Below are 18,228 nucleotides of genomic sequence, written 5' to 3'. Positions count from 1 at the left end.
CAGAAGAGATGCTGAAGTGTGAGCGCGATTAGATTATTTCCTCATCAGCTGCAATGTTGGCTATACCATATATACTATACGTGAAGATACCATGGATGTGTTTACAGGTCTCTCTATCAGCTCTCACTTAAACCATCAATATATTTAGTTTAGATGGACACATTTGTGGTGTTAATATGTAAATCTGATATTTAGGATTAAGTTCCCGTCAGCATTTTTCAGATTTTCTCTTCTCTCCAAACAAAGCCATGACGTTTATAGCGTGTCTCCTCATTTCCGCCGGCTTAATCGGAACTGTGGTGCGTGTTGCCTGTTTCATTTCCAAAACCACAAAAAAAAACAAATAATTTACAAACACACTTTGTCCTGAATCAAATTCACAGCTGCCAGGGGGGAGTTATCCCCGGGGGGGGGGGAGTGTGGTGATCGTGTCAGAAGCAGTCATCTGCAGTATTTATTTAGTCTGCCCCCCCCCCCCCGCACACACACACACACACACACTTCCTCCCGGCTCACACTTTCTCCCATCACAACTTGCCTCTCGGCAATTAAACTATAATAAGGCAGCAGAGAGCGTTCTGTCAGAACTGTTTCAATAATTGCAATTTAAATTGATATGGATTTTTTTTTTAAAACACCGCAGCCAACTCTGGACTGACTATCTCCCATTACGTCGCCCGGTTTGTTTACCTTCCTCTAATACAGCTCCCCCTCTCTCTCTCTCTCTCTCCCTCTCCCTCTCTCGTCTGCAGACACATAGAGAACTGGACGGGGCTGCAGACCCTGAGAGACGTCGACATGGAGCTCTACACTGGACTGCAGAGACTGTGAGTGTTGATGCTGATGTGGAGGCGGGGGCATCCCGGCGACGGAGTCACAGATGTGGAACCCGTACCGCCGTCGATAGGCGCTTCTCATCGGGCCGCCCGCCAGTTCACCGCAGAGCTGGCTGTGGTTTATTTGGCCCAAGAGACGAGAGCCTGTAACTCAGCTCAGAACACAAGTGGCTGCGGCTGCGCGTGTCGCCGGTTGGAAGAAACCGGGGCTAATTCCCGGAGATGACGAGGGTGTCAGGGGTCAGGGGTGTGCAGGGAGGGGAGGGAGTCAAGGGTGTTTTTTTTGTTTTTTTCCCCGATGGTAACGCGAGCCTGTTTAAACGTGCTTTTAATCGTCAACAGCGGCGAGCTCCTGGGACATCCCCTTCACTCTGCACAGCCACTGATCGTATCATGTTCAAAAAGCAGCAGGGAAATTGAATTAGGGGTTCCTGCTGTAGCACTTGGGATTCATTGATATTCGTTTTTTTTCTTCAAATTGATCTCTCTTCACGCTCTTTTCGTGGCGTACTACTCTACATTACCGGGCCACATCTTTTACATTTCTCTCATAGCCGCCGCCTGCAGACCCCCACCTCCCCCCCGCTGGCCTTTTTTTCCCCTGCTCCATGCAGATACCCGTATCCTCCCTTGACCTCCAAAAGTCAGAGCCGGCCTCTCTTCTGATCCCCTTGATCCCTCATCAGGGAGGCCGAGTGCAACATCTCCAGCAATGAATTAGCATTTTTCTCATTACCACCGTCTCTGTCCCGCTGCACGTCTGTGAGCGGCTTCCCCCCGGTTGGAGTCGAGGGGTGGGGGGTGTGACCTCGTGGGGCTGTTAGCAGAACGCAGGGACGAGGGATTCACCTTGTTTCTCCATTTGATGCTATTCATCTTTGATTAAGTCAAATGAAAAGGAATGCAATAATTTATTTTTATTTAAATGAATTGACTAAATTGACTTCTTGAATATATTATTCAGGTTCATCGAGAGAATGAGAAGCTGAATGCATTTCTCAACTTTTTATTGTGCATTTATTCAAAAAGGACCACCCCATGCTCTTCAATGAGTGACGCCTTTAAGGCATTTTACATAAGATTGTCATCATTAATATCACAAGAAAGAACTATATGCTTATGAAGATATAGGGGAGTAATTGCCATCGGAGTTGAGGATGGGATTAAATACAAGGATTTACCATTTAGATATCGCTGTAATTGTTGTGTATCATACTTGCATTTCAATTTTAGATAGTGGCCTGTTAGCATTTACCCCATGTTAAGATTTTTTAGATATGTTTTTACCTTTTTTCCTCTTGTTTTGATATTAGTATTTTTTCAGGGTAGTTTTCTGGGAAGTTCACAGCTGAGTGCGTTTGTACACTGATTGTAAACCTTTTTGCATCTTGCAAGCACATTAATTCTCATATAAAAATTAATTTACATCTAAATCTTCCATAATCAACCAAGTACACTTTTGGCCTAAAACAAACTAAATCATTTATTTATTGTAAAAGCTTATTTTAAAACAAGCTCATGCGTGTTGTGAGTGAAAATGGACACTTGTTGATTGACGCACAGTTTGTGGGAAAAACAAAAATTTGATATTCTACAACCATTCTATGAGAATGTGTTCAACCTTAAACTAACAAAATGCTACACGGAGTTCGATGGCCTTTTAGCCTGTTTGTGTGGTTTGGAAAAATAAATGACAAAAAGATACGTCCTAAAAAACTGGGCAGCATCAAATCCCTGCTGCTCATAGACCCTTGTGTTCACTAGAATTGTTATTACTGCTGGAAGGATAATACTCAGAGCTCTACAGTCTTCCACATACAGTACATCGTCGTGCAGATTTCTATGCAGTGAACAACTGAACTTTTCTTGGGAACCCACCAAAAGGTGTTGATGGGCCTTACAAAGCCCTGTGAAGGACCCTTGAATGTCCCAAGCCCTACGTTGGGGTGACGACATCCCAGTCCAACGCCACAGAGGTGTGACTAGACTTCAACAGCCGGGTATAATGATGTCGGCGACTTCTTCAGCCATGACACTTCTGTGGTTACAAGCTGAGAAGCTATTGTAACCCAGAACAGTCGTTACCCAAAATGGGTCGCCAGGAATCCCGGGAATCCTTGAGAGGATTCCACGGGGTCTCCGGCGAAAAGAAAGAGGATTAGTGGATTTTCAGTAATTTCACTGCATGCAAGTTGCCACAATGCAGAAATGTGTTATGAATACACGCTCAAACCGAATATCCTTTTCGGAGGGCGTGCACGCGCAGATTGAATTTGATGTGTTGGAATAGTCGTGGTCTCGTTACAGGGGTCAGTCCACCATTTTCTGCATTTGAATCTACTATTTTTGAGAAGGGGACGAGGACGTGCCGCAACGAGAAGACAGAAAAAGAGGAACAAAACCCATCGTCATTTTCTTCTTTTCCTTTCAGAACCATCATGAACTGCAACCTGAGGGCGATCCAGGCTCGAGTGTTTGCTCAGAACCCACACCTACGCTACATGTGAGTAAACGTTTGTACCCACGGCAGCCATGGTTACCGTGCCTCCTGAAGATTTGTTAGGATCCGTGATGCCCGACAGCTTTCGGCATAAGGCCGCAGATCAGTTAGTGTCGAGCAGAAGACGAAGCAGTCGGTCGATGCTCTGCGCGGTGGCACCGTCCTCACTATCGCGAGAGCTGCGGCATCTTAAATGAGACATCCATTATTTGCCTTGGATAATTGGATTCCTATCGGCCTCTTTGTGCGGGCGGTGGAGCAACATGCCAGAGACGCAGTTCCATTTAGTCTGCAGCACTGGCCAGATGGACAATTTGTCCAGGAGGCAGAGCATCAGACAGCCATGCGAAGAGCAAAGTAATTTCTTTAACAAAGGCCGATGTGTGCCCGTATGACAGCCTGTTATTCCTCAATTTTCCAGGAGTAAACACGGTGAGAAACTCACTCAGTCTTCACCTGAGCACGTTGCCATTTGCAATTTCCAGTTGTCAGCCGAGAGGCAATTTAAGTCTCTTTTTCTCCTGTGGATGACTACTTTTAGACTTCAATCTCTGCACTTTGCACTTTTGCGTCTCTGTTTGTGCGCGTGGGTGTGCGTATGAGATAGCGAGCGGTGGTTCATAATGCGGATGCTCAACTAAATTTGGCATTTGAGAAGGTGACAGAGGAGACTTCTTTGAAAAGAAGTTGCATGTCTCTGGGGTGGTTGGTGGAGCTGACCATGTTCATCTATATTTAATGAGATATTTAACCCCCATCCCTGCTCTTTAGAAGACAAATTCACTAACGCGAGAGTGAAAACAAATAAATTTCTCTGATTTGCTTTCACCTGCGGTGTGACGGCAAATAGTATTATGTTATGCTTAGTTTTTTCTCTATAAATATTTTACATTATTTGAAGGAATCAAAAAGATCAATCAAGTGAGTTCACTACATCTTCATTTCTACAACATAAAGGCATATGCATGGTAACCAGCGAGCGCCCCCCTTTTGTCGTCTCATTAATGCAGACAGACCGTTGCTAGGTGACACCGAGGATGATGATGTCAAAGAAGATTAATCATTATGCCTTCGCTTAGCCTCAGAAGGCCTACCTCATTGATGTCTGTGTCAGAGGGGTCTGCTCCAAGCCCCAGCCATCTAATGCTTAACAGGTTGCTCCTTTTTACAGGAAAATTAAATTTATTCTTTTCATCACTAAACACGATGACTGAAACAAACACTCACCCCAGTTACACTTGTTTTTCATGTAGTCCACACGTTAGAAATTGTACAGCAATTGGCCAATCAAGGGTTAGCAACTGTAACTAGGGATAACACCTCTCTCACTTTGAAGAGCTGTGCATTGGTTTGTGATCCTCTTTGGTTGTTTAAATCGGCTTCTGGATCAACAAAGTGAATATCGGCTGGTTTAGTGATGGGCTAACTGGGCCCACTGCAAATAATGAAACCTACTCTTCGATAGTCCTGAAATTTAGGTACTGAAATTTAAATCAAGTGCTTCGTGTTGATGAACACATGTCAAAAATAAGCCAAAATCGATCGAAAGTCAACTGCTTTTTCAAATGCATTCCTGTGACTGTAGAACATTCAGAGCAGGAGATTAAATTCAATGCAGTCTTGCATTCTTCCAAATGACCAGCAGGGGGCAACGCCATTGGTTCCAATGTCAGATAAATAGAAATCTATGAGAAAACAACCCATACTTCTCACCTGATTTATTTCTATAGTAAACATTGTAAACACAACTTTATGAGTAAACATGCAGTCTACAGGTCAGAGTGCACGTATGGATCGGGTCCATGGTTTTAGATATTTAATCAATGCTGCAGCCAATATGTTCAAGAAGCCTGAACCCTGCTGACGTGTCATTGAAGAAGTCTCAGCTGAGTGACATAAGGGTACATTGACATTTTGCAAAGCTCCAGACTTCAGCATTAAAGCTGTTTAATATACACTCATGATACAAATATTTGCGCAGCGCTCTGAATTAATGTGTTTGCAAAATGCAAACAAGACACCAACAAATGTATTTACTCAGCTGTCGCATTTCTGGTGAATAATGTACCATCAATGTTACAAGATCACATTCCAAGCCCAAACTTAAAGTATATATGTCTTGTAATACCTGACTCCACAATGTTTTCAGTTTTTTGCCTCCATAAAATTACTCTGTCCTTTCTCTAATATATAATGCAGCAATTATAGGAATTTTCAACTTCTTTTCCGACCGGAAAAATCCAATTTCGGTTGATTTCTAGTTGAAATACCACCGTAAGTGGACACAACAAGTGTTACACTACTTTTGGCATGCAACTTTTAATAAATTTCCCTTGATATAAAATAAATAAATAAGCTAAATCCCGGCTAGCATCGGGCGAGAGACTGGGAACACCCTTGAGTGGTCGCCAGTCAATCGCAGGGCAGACAAACATTAACTCTCAATTCAATCACAGTCACACACATACGGGCCATTTAGAGTCACCAGTTAAGCCTCAGAGCCTGTCTTTGGACTGTGGGAGGAAGCCCGCGTACCCGGAGAGAACCCACGCAGACCCGGCGAGAACATGCAGACTCCACACAGACGGCGACAGTTCTAACCAGCACACCACCGTGCCGCCCTGCACATAATAATACAGTCTGAATAAGGATTTTAACAGAGAGAGTTCTTCATTTAAATAGTCATATAAATATTCACTAAATGCTTGGACTTAGTGTGCTCTTTTAGTCCCGTCACCGAGTTAAGGAATAACTGCTCCTGCAGCATCTTTAGTTTAAACAAATCGTCTAATGTCGTCTCCTTAGGGTGGAGAAAATGTGTTTTTGCCTATAAAGCCGATGAGACAATTTATTAATATTCAAGTAAAAATATATCTCTTGTCCAGCGACTTTTTGAATATCTCTGAGGGTTCTATCTGTCCTAGAAATAGCTTCTTATCAAGTAAACACATTAACGTGGCCCCTGTGACTCAGCCGCAAATCCTCCCACACCATTATTGTTGTGGCTGGAGAAACTGATGAAACGCTTCAAACCTCCTAAGTGCCATAAAGGCGACAGTAAAGGAACAAGCAGTAATATTTTTCACCATCTCTGCAGAAAATGACCATACTCAGCGCCGGTAAGTCCACAGTTGATGTCACGCTACCACATCCATACTCTCGTATTTCATGCTCTGCTCCCCGGACTACCCCGAATGTGTGACACCCAACTTATTTGGGTTTTATTTTAGTGGAGTGTGGTAACCCAGGGGGAGTGAGGCCAGATTCGGGCGTAAAATAAGAAACTCAGACAGCAAATGCAAACAAAAAGGGTCCTTTTAATAACAAAGGTCAAAAACTACGGCTCTTCCAACCGGCTTCCAAACTGAAATATGTGGCGTCTCCTCCTACGTGGCGCCCGCTTCCTTGTCCTGTTAGGAGCAGAGTAGAGTAGAGCGGTGAGTCCTGGGGGTTACCTCCTCTCCGACGTCTGCCCCCGTCCGGTCTCTTCTCCTCTCCTTATCTAGGGTCTGCTCTGATTACCAGATAGGCCGCAGGTGTGACCAGTGCCACGTTCCCAGTGGCTGGAGCACCTGCACAGGATAATAAATCCCCCTTATCACCTCCCCCAACCGGAGCTTGGGGCTCCGCCCCAAGTGCTTTGTTCCTCCCCCTGGTTTGCCACAGAAGGGACACTGGGCTACCAACGAAAAATGGATCCCTTGGTGGGTCCACATCTTAATTTCAGTCCCTCTACAAATACAAAAATGTTGCCGCTGTTGACTCTGATAATATCACATTCTGTTAAATGATCTGCTCGCTGAACACAAATGTCTGAAGCAGGAGCCTCTAAAAAGCGCCCTTCCATGGTATTCATGTTAAATGTTTAGTAGCGTGCCATCAATTGTCAAACACTGACTCCTCTCCGACCGTTGCTCCCACCTGCTGGATGTGATGACGGAGATATAAAGGACAAGAGGCGATGTGAAATGTCTTTATATATATATATATATTTTACGTCGGCTTTAAGCCCCCCTCCGGATGTTCTCTGAGATTACCCAGACACCTGGTGCCACTGAAGGATTCTGCGCTTCTTCCCGTCCCCCATCTCATGCATTGAGGTTTATTTCAAAGGAATGAGTAGCAGCATCTCATCGTTTTTTTGCGTCCTCATTACTGCATTTAAATTGTTTATTTCCCGTTGATTGCCTTGCTTCGTTTTGTGCTCTCCAACCCCTGTGCATTCACACCATCGTACACAAGCTTCACCTGGTCCAGCAGGCAGGAGGAGGAGGAGGTGGTATGCTGCTGGAAAAGAGGGATGATTGCATGTGTACTTGACCATTAAACCTTTTACAGAGCCAGACTCTCTTTGCTGGTTGCTCGGCTCTTACAAATACTGCATTGGCCTGAAAATACATTGACACCAATTTGGGGATAACCCAGATTTTCACCTGTGTTTCTCAAAACAGACAGGAGGTTTTATCAATCCGCTCAGCATTTCAACCACCACCTCCCGTTCTGTTGCTCTTTGATCCCTCCGCGTGGCTGGTCGTCAATACCTGGTGTCCGTGCTCTGCTAGCGTGACATTCATCTCCGACACATTCATCCTGCACTCAACAGAACCAGGTGGAAACAAAGTCAATCAACAAAGGCGCCACTGCAAGGTCTCCAGCTTTCAACTCATTTCTGCCGCCGCTGGTTTCCGGCCTTCCCGTCTGATGCTGCCGGCCGGGCGCCGGCCGCCGTCCGCCGTGCTCGTTCCCCCGTCCCCGTGTCAGATTGAAGGTCATCGTCTGGATGCTGGGGAAATTCTTCCCTTTATTCCAGAGCAGGCCAGGCAGAGGCTCAATAAATCTGGAGGGAATGTCGTCACCGGGGAGTGAGAAAGGTCACTCCCCACCGGGAGAAGGAAGTGGAGAGAGTCTCTCTCATTAAATCTTTCCTGCAACAACCTTTTTTAATTTTTTTTTTTTATACCTAAATGTCACTTTCAGACTCGGGTCAGCTGGCCGACCAGCAAATAGAAGCCTGATTATTCTCTGTTTACCTTGCCGAGGCTCTGAAACTCCCTCCTCGGCATTCCTTTTAAAATACACCTCCATTTCCCCCCCGCCCCCCCCCGATGCCTTTTTCAAAGAGTTGCTCCTTCAGGTCTTCGGGCGGCCTATTCACTTCGCACGGTGGCTGAGAAGATGAAAGGTGGCTAAGGAGATGAAACGGTTATCCAGATGACACCTGCGGTCTCTGTAGTGTTGCGCCTGTCGCTTCCGCCGCCGCGTATAAAAAAAAGAGCGAGCGGTGAATCTGAAAAGGCGTAAGCGATCGCTAAACCCACGCTGTGTCCGTGTCAAGCATCCCCCGTCCGCGTCGGAGGCGGTTGGCCGACCCTCTATGCCGCAGAATGCGGGAGCGATCATGCAGTGGGATGCCGGAGGTCGACTCAACCGAACACAGCGGCGTCTTGGCTCTCAAATGGTGGTTTTATATTCAGGCTTATTTATGTAAGAAAGCTCTGGTCCACACATTATCACTCTGGCTTCATTATATTGTTTTCGCATTGCTCTGTAAATAAGGACTAGATGAAGTCATTGTAACCTCGACTGTGATTTCGAAGCCCAAACTTTGGTATTTTTGCATTTAGTCTCCATCTTTTTTTCTTGACAGTCACCATCTTGGGTTTTTGTAACCACATGTGATACAAGAGGGTGGAGCTAACTACAACCAGGAAACTAATTAAGGCGTGTTTAGGCCCCCTACAATGTTACAATTGACATGCATCGCATTAAAGAATCCTCCCATGAATAAACAACAATTCAGCAGAGATCCTGCCCTCTGTGCTCCGCGTGTCCGTGTTCCTGCTTTCCAAGCGCGCCGAATTGCACGTTACGTTTTGTAGTAGACCGCGGCCGCCATTTAAAAAAGGAAGAAAAAGAAGCCCCTCACCACACGAAATCACCCTTCAGTGCTGGAAACGGACCATCAAACGCGCCGCCGCCGCGCCAGCGGATGTGTTGCTACAGCGAATTAACCAAAGACTGGCGTTGGGCGATGCAGACTGCTTCGCTTTCCGGTTGGTCTTCTGCAGTGTGGGGAAATAGATTTTCCCAATGCAAAAAAAAAAAGAAAAAAGAAGTGGATATTTCTTCCTATTGAAAACTACAGGTCAACAACACAGAAGAACACATTGGACGCGGCAGGTGTGGCTCATTTCCCAGACAGTTTGGGAGAGCGAACATGCAGCTCGAAATGAATCAGCTTATTCATGAATTCATACGGTGCCTGTATGTGCGTGTGGCTAATCTCACTGTAAACACAGAAAGGAGCTTTGTGGGCAGAAGACTGGTTGAAGATTGTGCAGCGCTCAGATGAACTGATGCAGAGGGAGTTCGTCTCGGAGGAATTACACTGTATTTATCAGGAGCTTTTTTTCAGGGGTGAGAAAAGATTTGCTAATGAGTGATTTTAGAAAAGGAAATAAACCACTCAAAAAAAGTAACCGTTAAATTGATTTCAATTTCTTGCAAGATAAAGATATTTCTACCTCAACTTGCAAAAAAGATAAAAGCGAGTACTGCAATGATTTGTACATTGTACTCTGATTGGAATGGATGCACACGAGAAAACATTTGCTGTAAGATGTTAGTGGATAATGATGAGTTTTTAGATCAGATTATTCTGTAGGTTTAGTTATTATTTCCGTGTTATCACCAAGTTCAGATCGGAAATCTGGGAACTCTACATTGCCAGTATGAGGCCAAAAGGTTCAGATAAAATAACTACAATTTACTGTATTTTGAAACAGAGCAAAAACGTGTAACTTTTGCACGTCATAGTTGAGCACGGTTCGTTCTTTTCTGTTCCCCTTTGTTATCTCTTCCACTTCTACTGCGAGTAGAAGTGAATCTAGCATCTTTGTATCGTCAGAAAATCATTGAGGGCAACTTTAGGATAAATTGCTCTTTGGAAGTTAGATGCTTGTGTGTATTTGAGTGTGAGTGTATATATGTTTGTGTGTTTGTGATTCCCTTTGTTGTATTTTTGGGCTTTAATTCATTTTCTTCAATCAGTCACATCTGAACAAGTTGATGTGGGAATGATGCATGGCTGTGATATCCTGGGGTATTCACACACGGTAAAGTAACTGTAAGCATTAGTGTAACTATGTCCCCTGGTTTGACAGATCTCTATTTGTCACATAATCAGACTTTAACTCACAGAAGGAGAAATCGTTATCTGAAGACAGAGGAACTGGCTTAAGCAAGAAAATTAGTGAAAAAGTGCTAAAGAAGACAGTCAAGAGAGATTTGGACATTTAGAAACTGTGGCTGTCACAAATAGCAACGGGGACAAAGAGCAAGAGACAGAAATTAGGGACGAAAGCACCACGAAGGGAGAACAGAGCCCTTCACCTCGAGGGCCATCGCGAGGGACAGAGAGAGGCGACCCGGGCGATCTTTAAAATCCACAATCGCGGCAGTCTAACGGAGCCTAATGCTTTACGACTGCTGAGCCGGTGCTGAGACGGCTGCGGGTTGTGGTGAGCCACAGGAATAATGGCTCCAGTTAATCTCAAGTTCAGGGACATGCGCTCTCAAGGGACTCCGTGTCAGCTCTCGTGACTGGATCGTTGGCGCCCGCGACTCCCACCCGGGCCTGGTCTTCCAACCTCGGCTGTTGCTTTTCATCTGTCAAGCGCTGATTGAGGCGACAAAACTTTTGTTTACCTGAGCCAACGGAGCAGGTGGTGTTCGGGAGCATCTCAGCGGCGCCTCCTCTCCGGCCCGAGGAGGGCCTTCAAGTTGCGGTTGTGGTTGTTGGACGCTTCACAACTCACTCACAGCGTCAACTGTCTGTGCCGGAGACTAAAGCTGGAACAGCAGCAGCAGCGGCCGAATCCCGGAGGCCAGATGAGGTCCTGTGATTCCTGAGGCACCACTCGCCCGCCCCCCCCCCCCCCCCCCTCTGTCGAGCATCCGCCCCCCCCCCCCCCTCCTCCCGGCCTCCCACATCAGTCGCCGCTCACTCGGCAACCTGTGAACTGGAGACAGTTGTCTGGCTGAGGCCTGACATTGGGTGTACGCGGCACGGGGCCCTCCGACACGGTCCGCTGTCAATCAAACGACGCCGGCGATGAGCCCCCAGATGTGTTTGGATAAGCGGATGTGTATTTCAGCAGAGAAGATTGCTATTTACTGTGCTGGGGGGGCTCTGCGGCATGGCCTCTGCATGGAGCCTCTGGCGTCTCCTGCACTGATGCCGTGCGGTGCCGTGATCCCCCTGTGACATATACAAGTAGACAGGATTCATTTATTTTACTTGTGTATCCAAGGAGGCTGATAAGATGGCTGTTTGGAGCTCTGGAGTCTGCTTCCATCCCCACACTCTCACAGAATCACAGATTACAGCTTTAATAACAGACACAAAAATCATTTTCTTCCAAAGTATAATTATGAATGACTATTGCAGTCCATTAAAACCACTTTGGCCGTAATTATCTTACTACTTCTTCTTCCAAAAATCTATTTCAACTGGAACCTACGTCACTGTCTTCACTCCATTGGCTGGAATGAAGACCTTCCCGAATTCACCCACTGAAGTTGATTAACGTTAACGCTGTGATTTTGCAAACTGGCAGTTTTACTGGTTAACATGTCTGATCCATCCACAAACTGACTGGCTGAAAAGATGTTATTAAAAAAAAGAAACATTACCGACATTTTCACGCGTGGGCCGCGTGCAATGTTTGTTGCCAGCAAATTGCAAAGTGTCTTTCTATGTTAACCATCGGGGTCATTATTTCAGACTGGTGGAAAAGTAGCTGTGCAGTTGTTGACTACAGCAGATAACAAGTGTAATCAATTAACATAATCTTCCTCTACACGCGTTAATGAGGACATGATGTCTTTAAAGGTTTAAATTCATGAAAGTGTTTGGCGAGCTGGAGTTGTGTGCTGTTGTGTTGTAGCGAATCCTGTCTGGAAGTAGCATTAGCTTGAGACAGCATCAAGGGTCCACGTGTAAAAACAACGTGTGACTGAGCACCAATTTGGCGTCACTATTGTGAATGGGGCAGCGGTTATCAATGAACATAACACCCCTTTGTAATGTCATCTTTTGAATAGAAATGGTATAATTGTATATATAATAATGGTATTCACTGCTGTAGTGTGTGCTTTTGTAGTTTGTTTAATCACTATTAGTAGCATGTGGGTAAGTTACTTTCATGGCTGAATGTAAAATGCTATCAAATTAAGAGTGTCCTCAAAGCCATTAAGAGCGCGAATGTATTTTTGAGACTCTACATTAAACGGCTTCACAGCCTAGATGGCGATTGATCTTTAAAATAGCACAATTTTAGAGGAAGGAAACGATAGGAACTGTATTTTATCCCCCTGTCGCAGCCGCAGAGATGAGTGGGCTTAAGTCGGTGATGATTCTCACAGGTGCTCACTCCCTGCGTCTCTCCAGATGTTTAAAAGACTCTGAAGTGATGTTAGCAATCACAAGTCTGAGGTAATCAGCAGAGCCGTCTGCGATAAATGTCACCATGAGAGTGGTGGGCTGCACACACTCCAACCCCGCTGTGATTATCACTGTCCAAATCAGAGCTTTCCTAATTACTTTCTCTTTACTCAGACCATTTTTTTATGTATCTTTTAAGTGATGTGTACATTTCTCAATCAGACAATTGTGAACCAATTGAGAAGGTTCAAACTAGGAACGAATCATCATTTTCCTACAATTTTCACAATAAACAAGGGGATCAATGCACAGGATAACTATAGTCATTGTACAGTTACCTGAAGCAGCAAAGTAACAGCAGCGTTTTTGTTATCTCCATATCAGCCTTTACATCAGCCAGCAGTCGGAGGCACAGAAAAAGAGGGATTTTCATAGATTTTTCTTTTACAGACTTTTTTTTACTACAGAATTTAAATTGGATATGTGGTTCTGCATCAGCGCATCAGAAAGTACATCAGTCCTCTCATTAGTCCTCTCATGTTATTTTCGTGTAATTTCCTTTTCACTGAACCAACTACACTTCCTGGTAATATGTATCAGTTTGACAGAGGGTTTGTTTCATGTTTGCCAGCTACAAATAAACCCAATCAGGAGAGTGTGAAGTGTGAGGGTCAGTCCATGGCACCTCCTCTTCCTGACAAACGGCTATGTTTTTGTTCAGCTTCTGATATTCAAGTTTTCCAAGTGCAAACCATTCGGCTCTGGCTGTAATTAAATCTGTTCTGCTAATGCTCCCATTAAACCTGAAGAACTTAAAGAAAGGCTGTGGCACTTTAATTAAGTCATGTCAGCAGAGTGAAACATTGGCATAGCCTTCCTTGGCTCCACTGGTGGCTAACTGGCTATCTCTGAATGGAGAGGATTGCCTTTGGTTTAAATGCTGTTCCTCTGTGAAAGTACACAGCAGCGTCATGTGTATATATATATATATATATATATATATATATATATATATATATATATATTAGGGCTGGGCATGTTAACACGTTATAAAAAATGCGTTAACGTAGAAACCCATTAACTCCGACAATGATATTACCTCAACAGCATTTTTTTTTGTGGAGCGTGGGAGGGGCTTAACACTGCTGCACTCATTAACCGAGAAAATAGAGAAAGGTAATGCTCTTTTAAATGGACATTTTTATTTTCAATCTCTACCAGACGGATTCATCATTAAGAGCTAAGCTATCTGTAACCCCTACAAACTGGTATCATCTTATATCCAGAACCAGGCCCGACCAAAAGTGTGTTTTACCAGCAGATCCATAGGCTTTACAGACTAAAAGTCCCCTGCATAGTAAATTCCAGCCGTGTACTTCTTTTTGTGCTAGACCACTCTAACAGGGACCCTTACTTCGGAGACTGTTTCTGCTGTTCCCTGATTAAAGACAAATGTTTCCATAGTACCTGTTCAGAAAGAAAGAAAACAACAGAAAACAACTGATTTATTGTTCATTGTTGACTTGATGTTGCTTCGAGAGTGCCTGTTATATAGTTATAGATAAATATAGATAGATATATATAGATAAAATTACTTAAAAATAAAAGCGTGCAATACATTAGTCTTTTAATTCTAATGCTATTACCATTTTTATAAAACTATTAAATTCAGCGATTAATCACTGTTAATCATAGAACAATCATGCGATTAATCGAGTTACATTTTGGATATGGCTCTCCCTCCATACTACAGTAGAAGCAGAAATAAAAATGATTTCTATAAGACCATCATGGGGGAATACATCCGGTAGCAGTGAAAGGTATTAGATATTGATTGTTCCTTTCCTCCTTATTGGCCTGTTGTTCTTTCCTCAAGAAAGTGACTCTAGCTCTGAGGAACTACCGATTTGGGTCGCCATCCCTGCCTAAAGTGTCGTAACTGCATTTACCGACGGCAGATGCTGGCTCTGCAACTAAATTTCTGAAAAAAAATACCATTAAAATAATAATATTTAGAGCACATGGCTCTGAGGATGAGCATGTTGCCATACTAGGCTTAGCACTCAACTCAAAGCTATATTAATCATATATACATAATTTAATGTCAAATGTTGAATTATTTTCAGTTTTTATATTAAGGTTACTCTACATGAAACAGTCCTTTCCTTCTCCCTTTTCCCTTAGCTCCCTCTTCATTAAAAATCACATTAGTATGCTCATAGTGATGGAGTTGTTGAATTTAGCGGCACAAAGACACAGAATTATCCCTAGGAGGATGTTTGCCGGAGTGCTAGTCAGCGACATAGGGGATTCTGGGAGAATGTGCTGTCTAACCCGTCTTCCCCGGGCCTGGATCTGCGAGGACCCGCGACCCTCTGTCTCCAGTGGGGTGATCAGAATTAAGCTCTGGCAGCCCCAGCTGGGTCAAGATGGCTTCCCGCTGTCTTGGGTCTCGCACAGGCGCCCGTCTCGGTGCCAGCCACGTCCCCCCCCTGCCAGTCTAACAGCACCATCTGCCCCTGCTCCTCCCTCCACTCATCCAGCCTCGTCAAAACAAGTCAAGATGGCTGCCCCAGGTGGCCGTGTGTGACAGCTACGGCAGGAGGGATGCCGGGAGATGCTGAGAGCTGCTGTGCGGCAGTGGCAATCATCCAGTCGAGCCCGGGCTGGTGTGGTACCACGTACGCATCCCAACACCTTCTCAGCAGCGAGACAGCGATGCAGCAAGCTGCCGGGCCCCTGCACCCGACAGAGACCGTGGTTTTTGATTTTTCAAGTCTGCTTTGGATCGGCTGAAGGGGGCTGGCAGCCTGCCTGCACGCGCTGCAACACGGGGGCTGCCTCGGTTTGATTTCAAAAGCTGCTGTTTTGTCATTTTCTAAGTATTGAGGTCTGGAAAATAAACTGCATTGGTCTGTGATCTTGAATTAGTGGAGAGAGGCAAACGCCACTAGATGATTGTGGTTGTAGAACCTGAAGAGCCGAATGACATGCTAAAAGGCATCTATGTGGCGTTAGTTTTGATCATATGCCTGAATCGTATTTTTAATCTAATCTAATTTTTTATTTATTCTATTAAATTAACAATTGCTTCATTGAAAGAATATTTATATTAAATCCATGTGCTGCGTTTAGTAAGGTTGGTGCCTGGTGTAATAATTACGAGATATTTTACTAAGTCGTTATAGTTTTTATGCTTTATTTTGCAATATAACCTCAACAAATAAAAATTGGCACGAAAGGCCAATGTGAAAATGATCTTATTCGTTTATCACTGTTGTTTGATGGTCTGCAAAAGAAAGGGCGACCAACCGACACTTGTGTGAGCTGCTGTCTTCCAAACTCAAAGTTTCCTCCCGGGTGATGTCATCATCGTCTGCTCCTTTCATCTCGCGTAGCTTCATCTCTCAACCGTCTGTGCTCCCGTCGTGCTCAGGAGGAGCTTAAGGCCTTTCGCACCTGAGCCGACGTGTTTTAGCGCCCCCCCCCCCCGCCCCCCTTCCCAGCTTCTTTAAACCATCGCTCATTACTGCACATGCTGGAGAGACGCCACTTGGCCAGAGACGCCCCAATGTGTAATGCGTGGAGAGGGGAAGGTGTTATTGTTGCAGGAGGGCTGCGTGATGAGAGGAAAAATAGATCCTCCGGGCTAATGGAGCGAGGCGGCCCAACCTGCCACCCACTGCACCCGAGCTGGGAGGAACGTTTTTCATGTTCTGAATATCGCCATGCTCATTTCTGCCGGCGGGAGCGGGAATGATTTGGATCTCACCTGCTAGGGTTATGTTTCTGAAACACGAGGTCCGTCCACCTGAATTCATCATTGTCATTCATCTCACGGGCCTCGGAGAAGCTGCCAGCTGTGCAGATGTTAGACACGGCCGCTCTGGTCGAGCTGACAAACAGCTGCAGCTCACTAAATCTCTGCCTCTATTTACGAACCGTTTAGGAGACTCTTTGTTTTTGGTGGGAAAATTGACTCTGCAGAGGGGAGGCATTTGAAGTCAGTGTTAACTGACATCTTTAATAATACCTATTATTGTTCTCACTTTGTTCTATTAAAGTCCTCTAAGCTCTTCTCATTTAGCATTTTTCTTTTGGCCTCTTTTGTCAGGTCAGGAGTAAATTATTTGCACCGCTTTAATCTGCTATTATTATGCTATGAGCAATTCTCAGCTTTGTTGTGGGAGTTGGTCAAGTAATTACTCGAATTCACTGCCTCTGGAATATTATTCATTTTGATGCAGTTCCATGGTGAATTTGAGAAAAGCCTCTTGTTGGATTAATATGATAATTTATATAGAAGTGCTGCCTAGCTTGAAATCATTTATACTGGCTCATTTTCAGAGTAACCCCTTTCTGCATTAATGTAATTTTGCTCTATGATAACATTTAACTATACTGTCAACAATTCTACCTATTTTTTGATTTGATCAACAAGTTCGCCGGGAGGGAGAGAATGCAATAAACAAAACATTTTCTTTCAATTTGTCTATATTCATTTCTTTAAAAAAATGTTTTATATTTATTTATATATTTGTAGGTGTTGGATGCAGTATAATATATATTTACAAATAGCGACTCAAAGGAATCCTAATCTCCAAATCTCATAAATTGTTAATTGAAAAATGAATCGATGTACCATGAGACGCAACCTTTTACCAGTTAGCTGGATTGTTTTTGTCTACTGGATAAGATTTAGCTGCTGCTGCTTTTAACTATTTGGAATCATAAGAATTAATGAGGTCAGTTCATCTAAATGGATTTTTTTCAGTTAAAAAATATTTTTATATATATATATATAATCTAAATATATTAATATTTGTTCCCCATCACTGTAGTACAATTAGATCAATTTTATAATATATTTGCATTTAGTAAAACCACTGTTGCACTCAACAGTCCAATTCGAGATTTAGATTTTCTATTTACATCTTATTAAAAATATATACACTTTTTAATGTATAGATGACTTTTATCTTGTATAACCTTAGCTTCTTCATGCCCCCCCCCACCCCTTCCTCTCACCTGCCAACCCACCCAAACACATCCATGTTATGTGTCTGCAGTTGTTGTCAAGGGTGTCTGGGGCACACCATCACTTTTCCAAAAACAACACATAACCTGAAGATGCTCAGACAGTAAATCTTCATTCCCGATACCCTTACCTACATTTCCATAAATTTGCATGGTTGTGTTAGTGGGCGAATCGTAGGAAAGAGCGTCCTTGAGGCCAGTGCTTTTGAGCTGTCAAGGAGAAACCGGTCGTCAGATTCAATTCTCTTTGTCTTCTCCCATTTTTTTCTTTTAATGAAACAGGAAGGAGAGGAGACAGTCCTCATTTCATGCATCAGATTTTAAAAGTACCTGAAGGCGCCTAAGTGTACACGCTTGACACCTCAGGCCAATGGCTGTCTTGCTCTAACATGCTGCTGTATTTAACAAGC

At 44.1% G+C, this 18,228-nt stretch overlaps 1 protein-coding gene across 8 annotated transcripts in view; it reads left to right on the top strand.

The window, feature by feature from the left end:
- Positions 1–18,228, top strand: part of ntrk3b (neurotrophic tyrosine kinase, receptor, type 3b) — a 126,233-nt gene that overhangs the window by 23,037 nt on the left and 84,968 nt on the right. For all 8 annotated transcript variants that reach the window (XM_078084879.1, XM_078084881.1, XM_078084880.1 and 5 more), the window contains exons 2-3: positions 753–827; positions 3,268–3,339. In XM_078084879.1, coding sequence (XP_077941005.1) covers positions 753–827; positions 3,268–3,339 — 147 coding nt within the window. The remainder of the gene's footprint in view (positions 1–752; positions 828–3,267; positions 3,340–18,228) is intronic.

This window comes from Gasterosteus aculeatus, chromosome 12 (genome assembly GCF_964276395.1).
Source record: "Gasterosteus aculeatus chromosome 12, fGasAcu3.hap1.1, whole genome shotgun sequence".
Lineage (NCBI taxonomy): Eukaryota > Metazoa > Chordata > Actinopteri > Perciformes > Gasterosteidae > Gasterosteus > Gasterosteus aculeatus.
The sequence above is the reverse complement of the archived record's forward strand: the minus strand, read 5'-3'. Positions and strand labels throughout refer to the sequence as shown.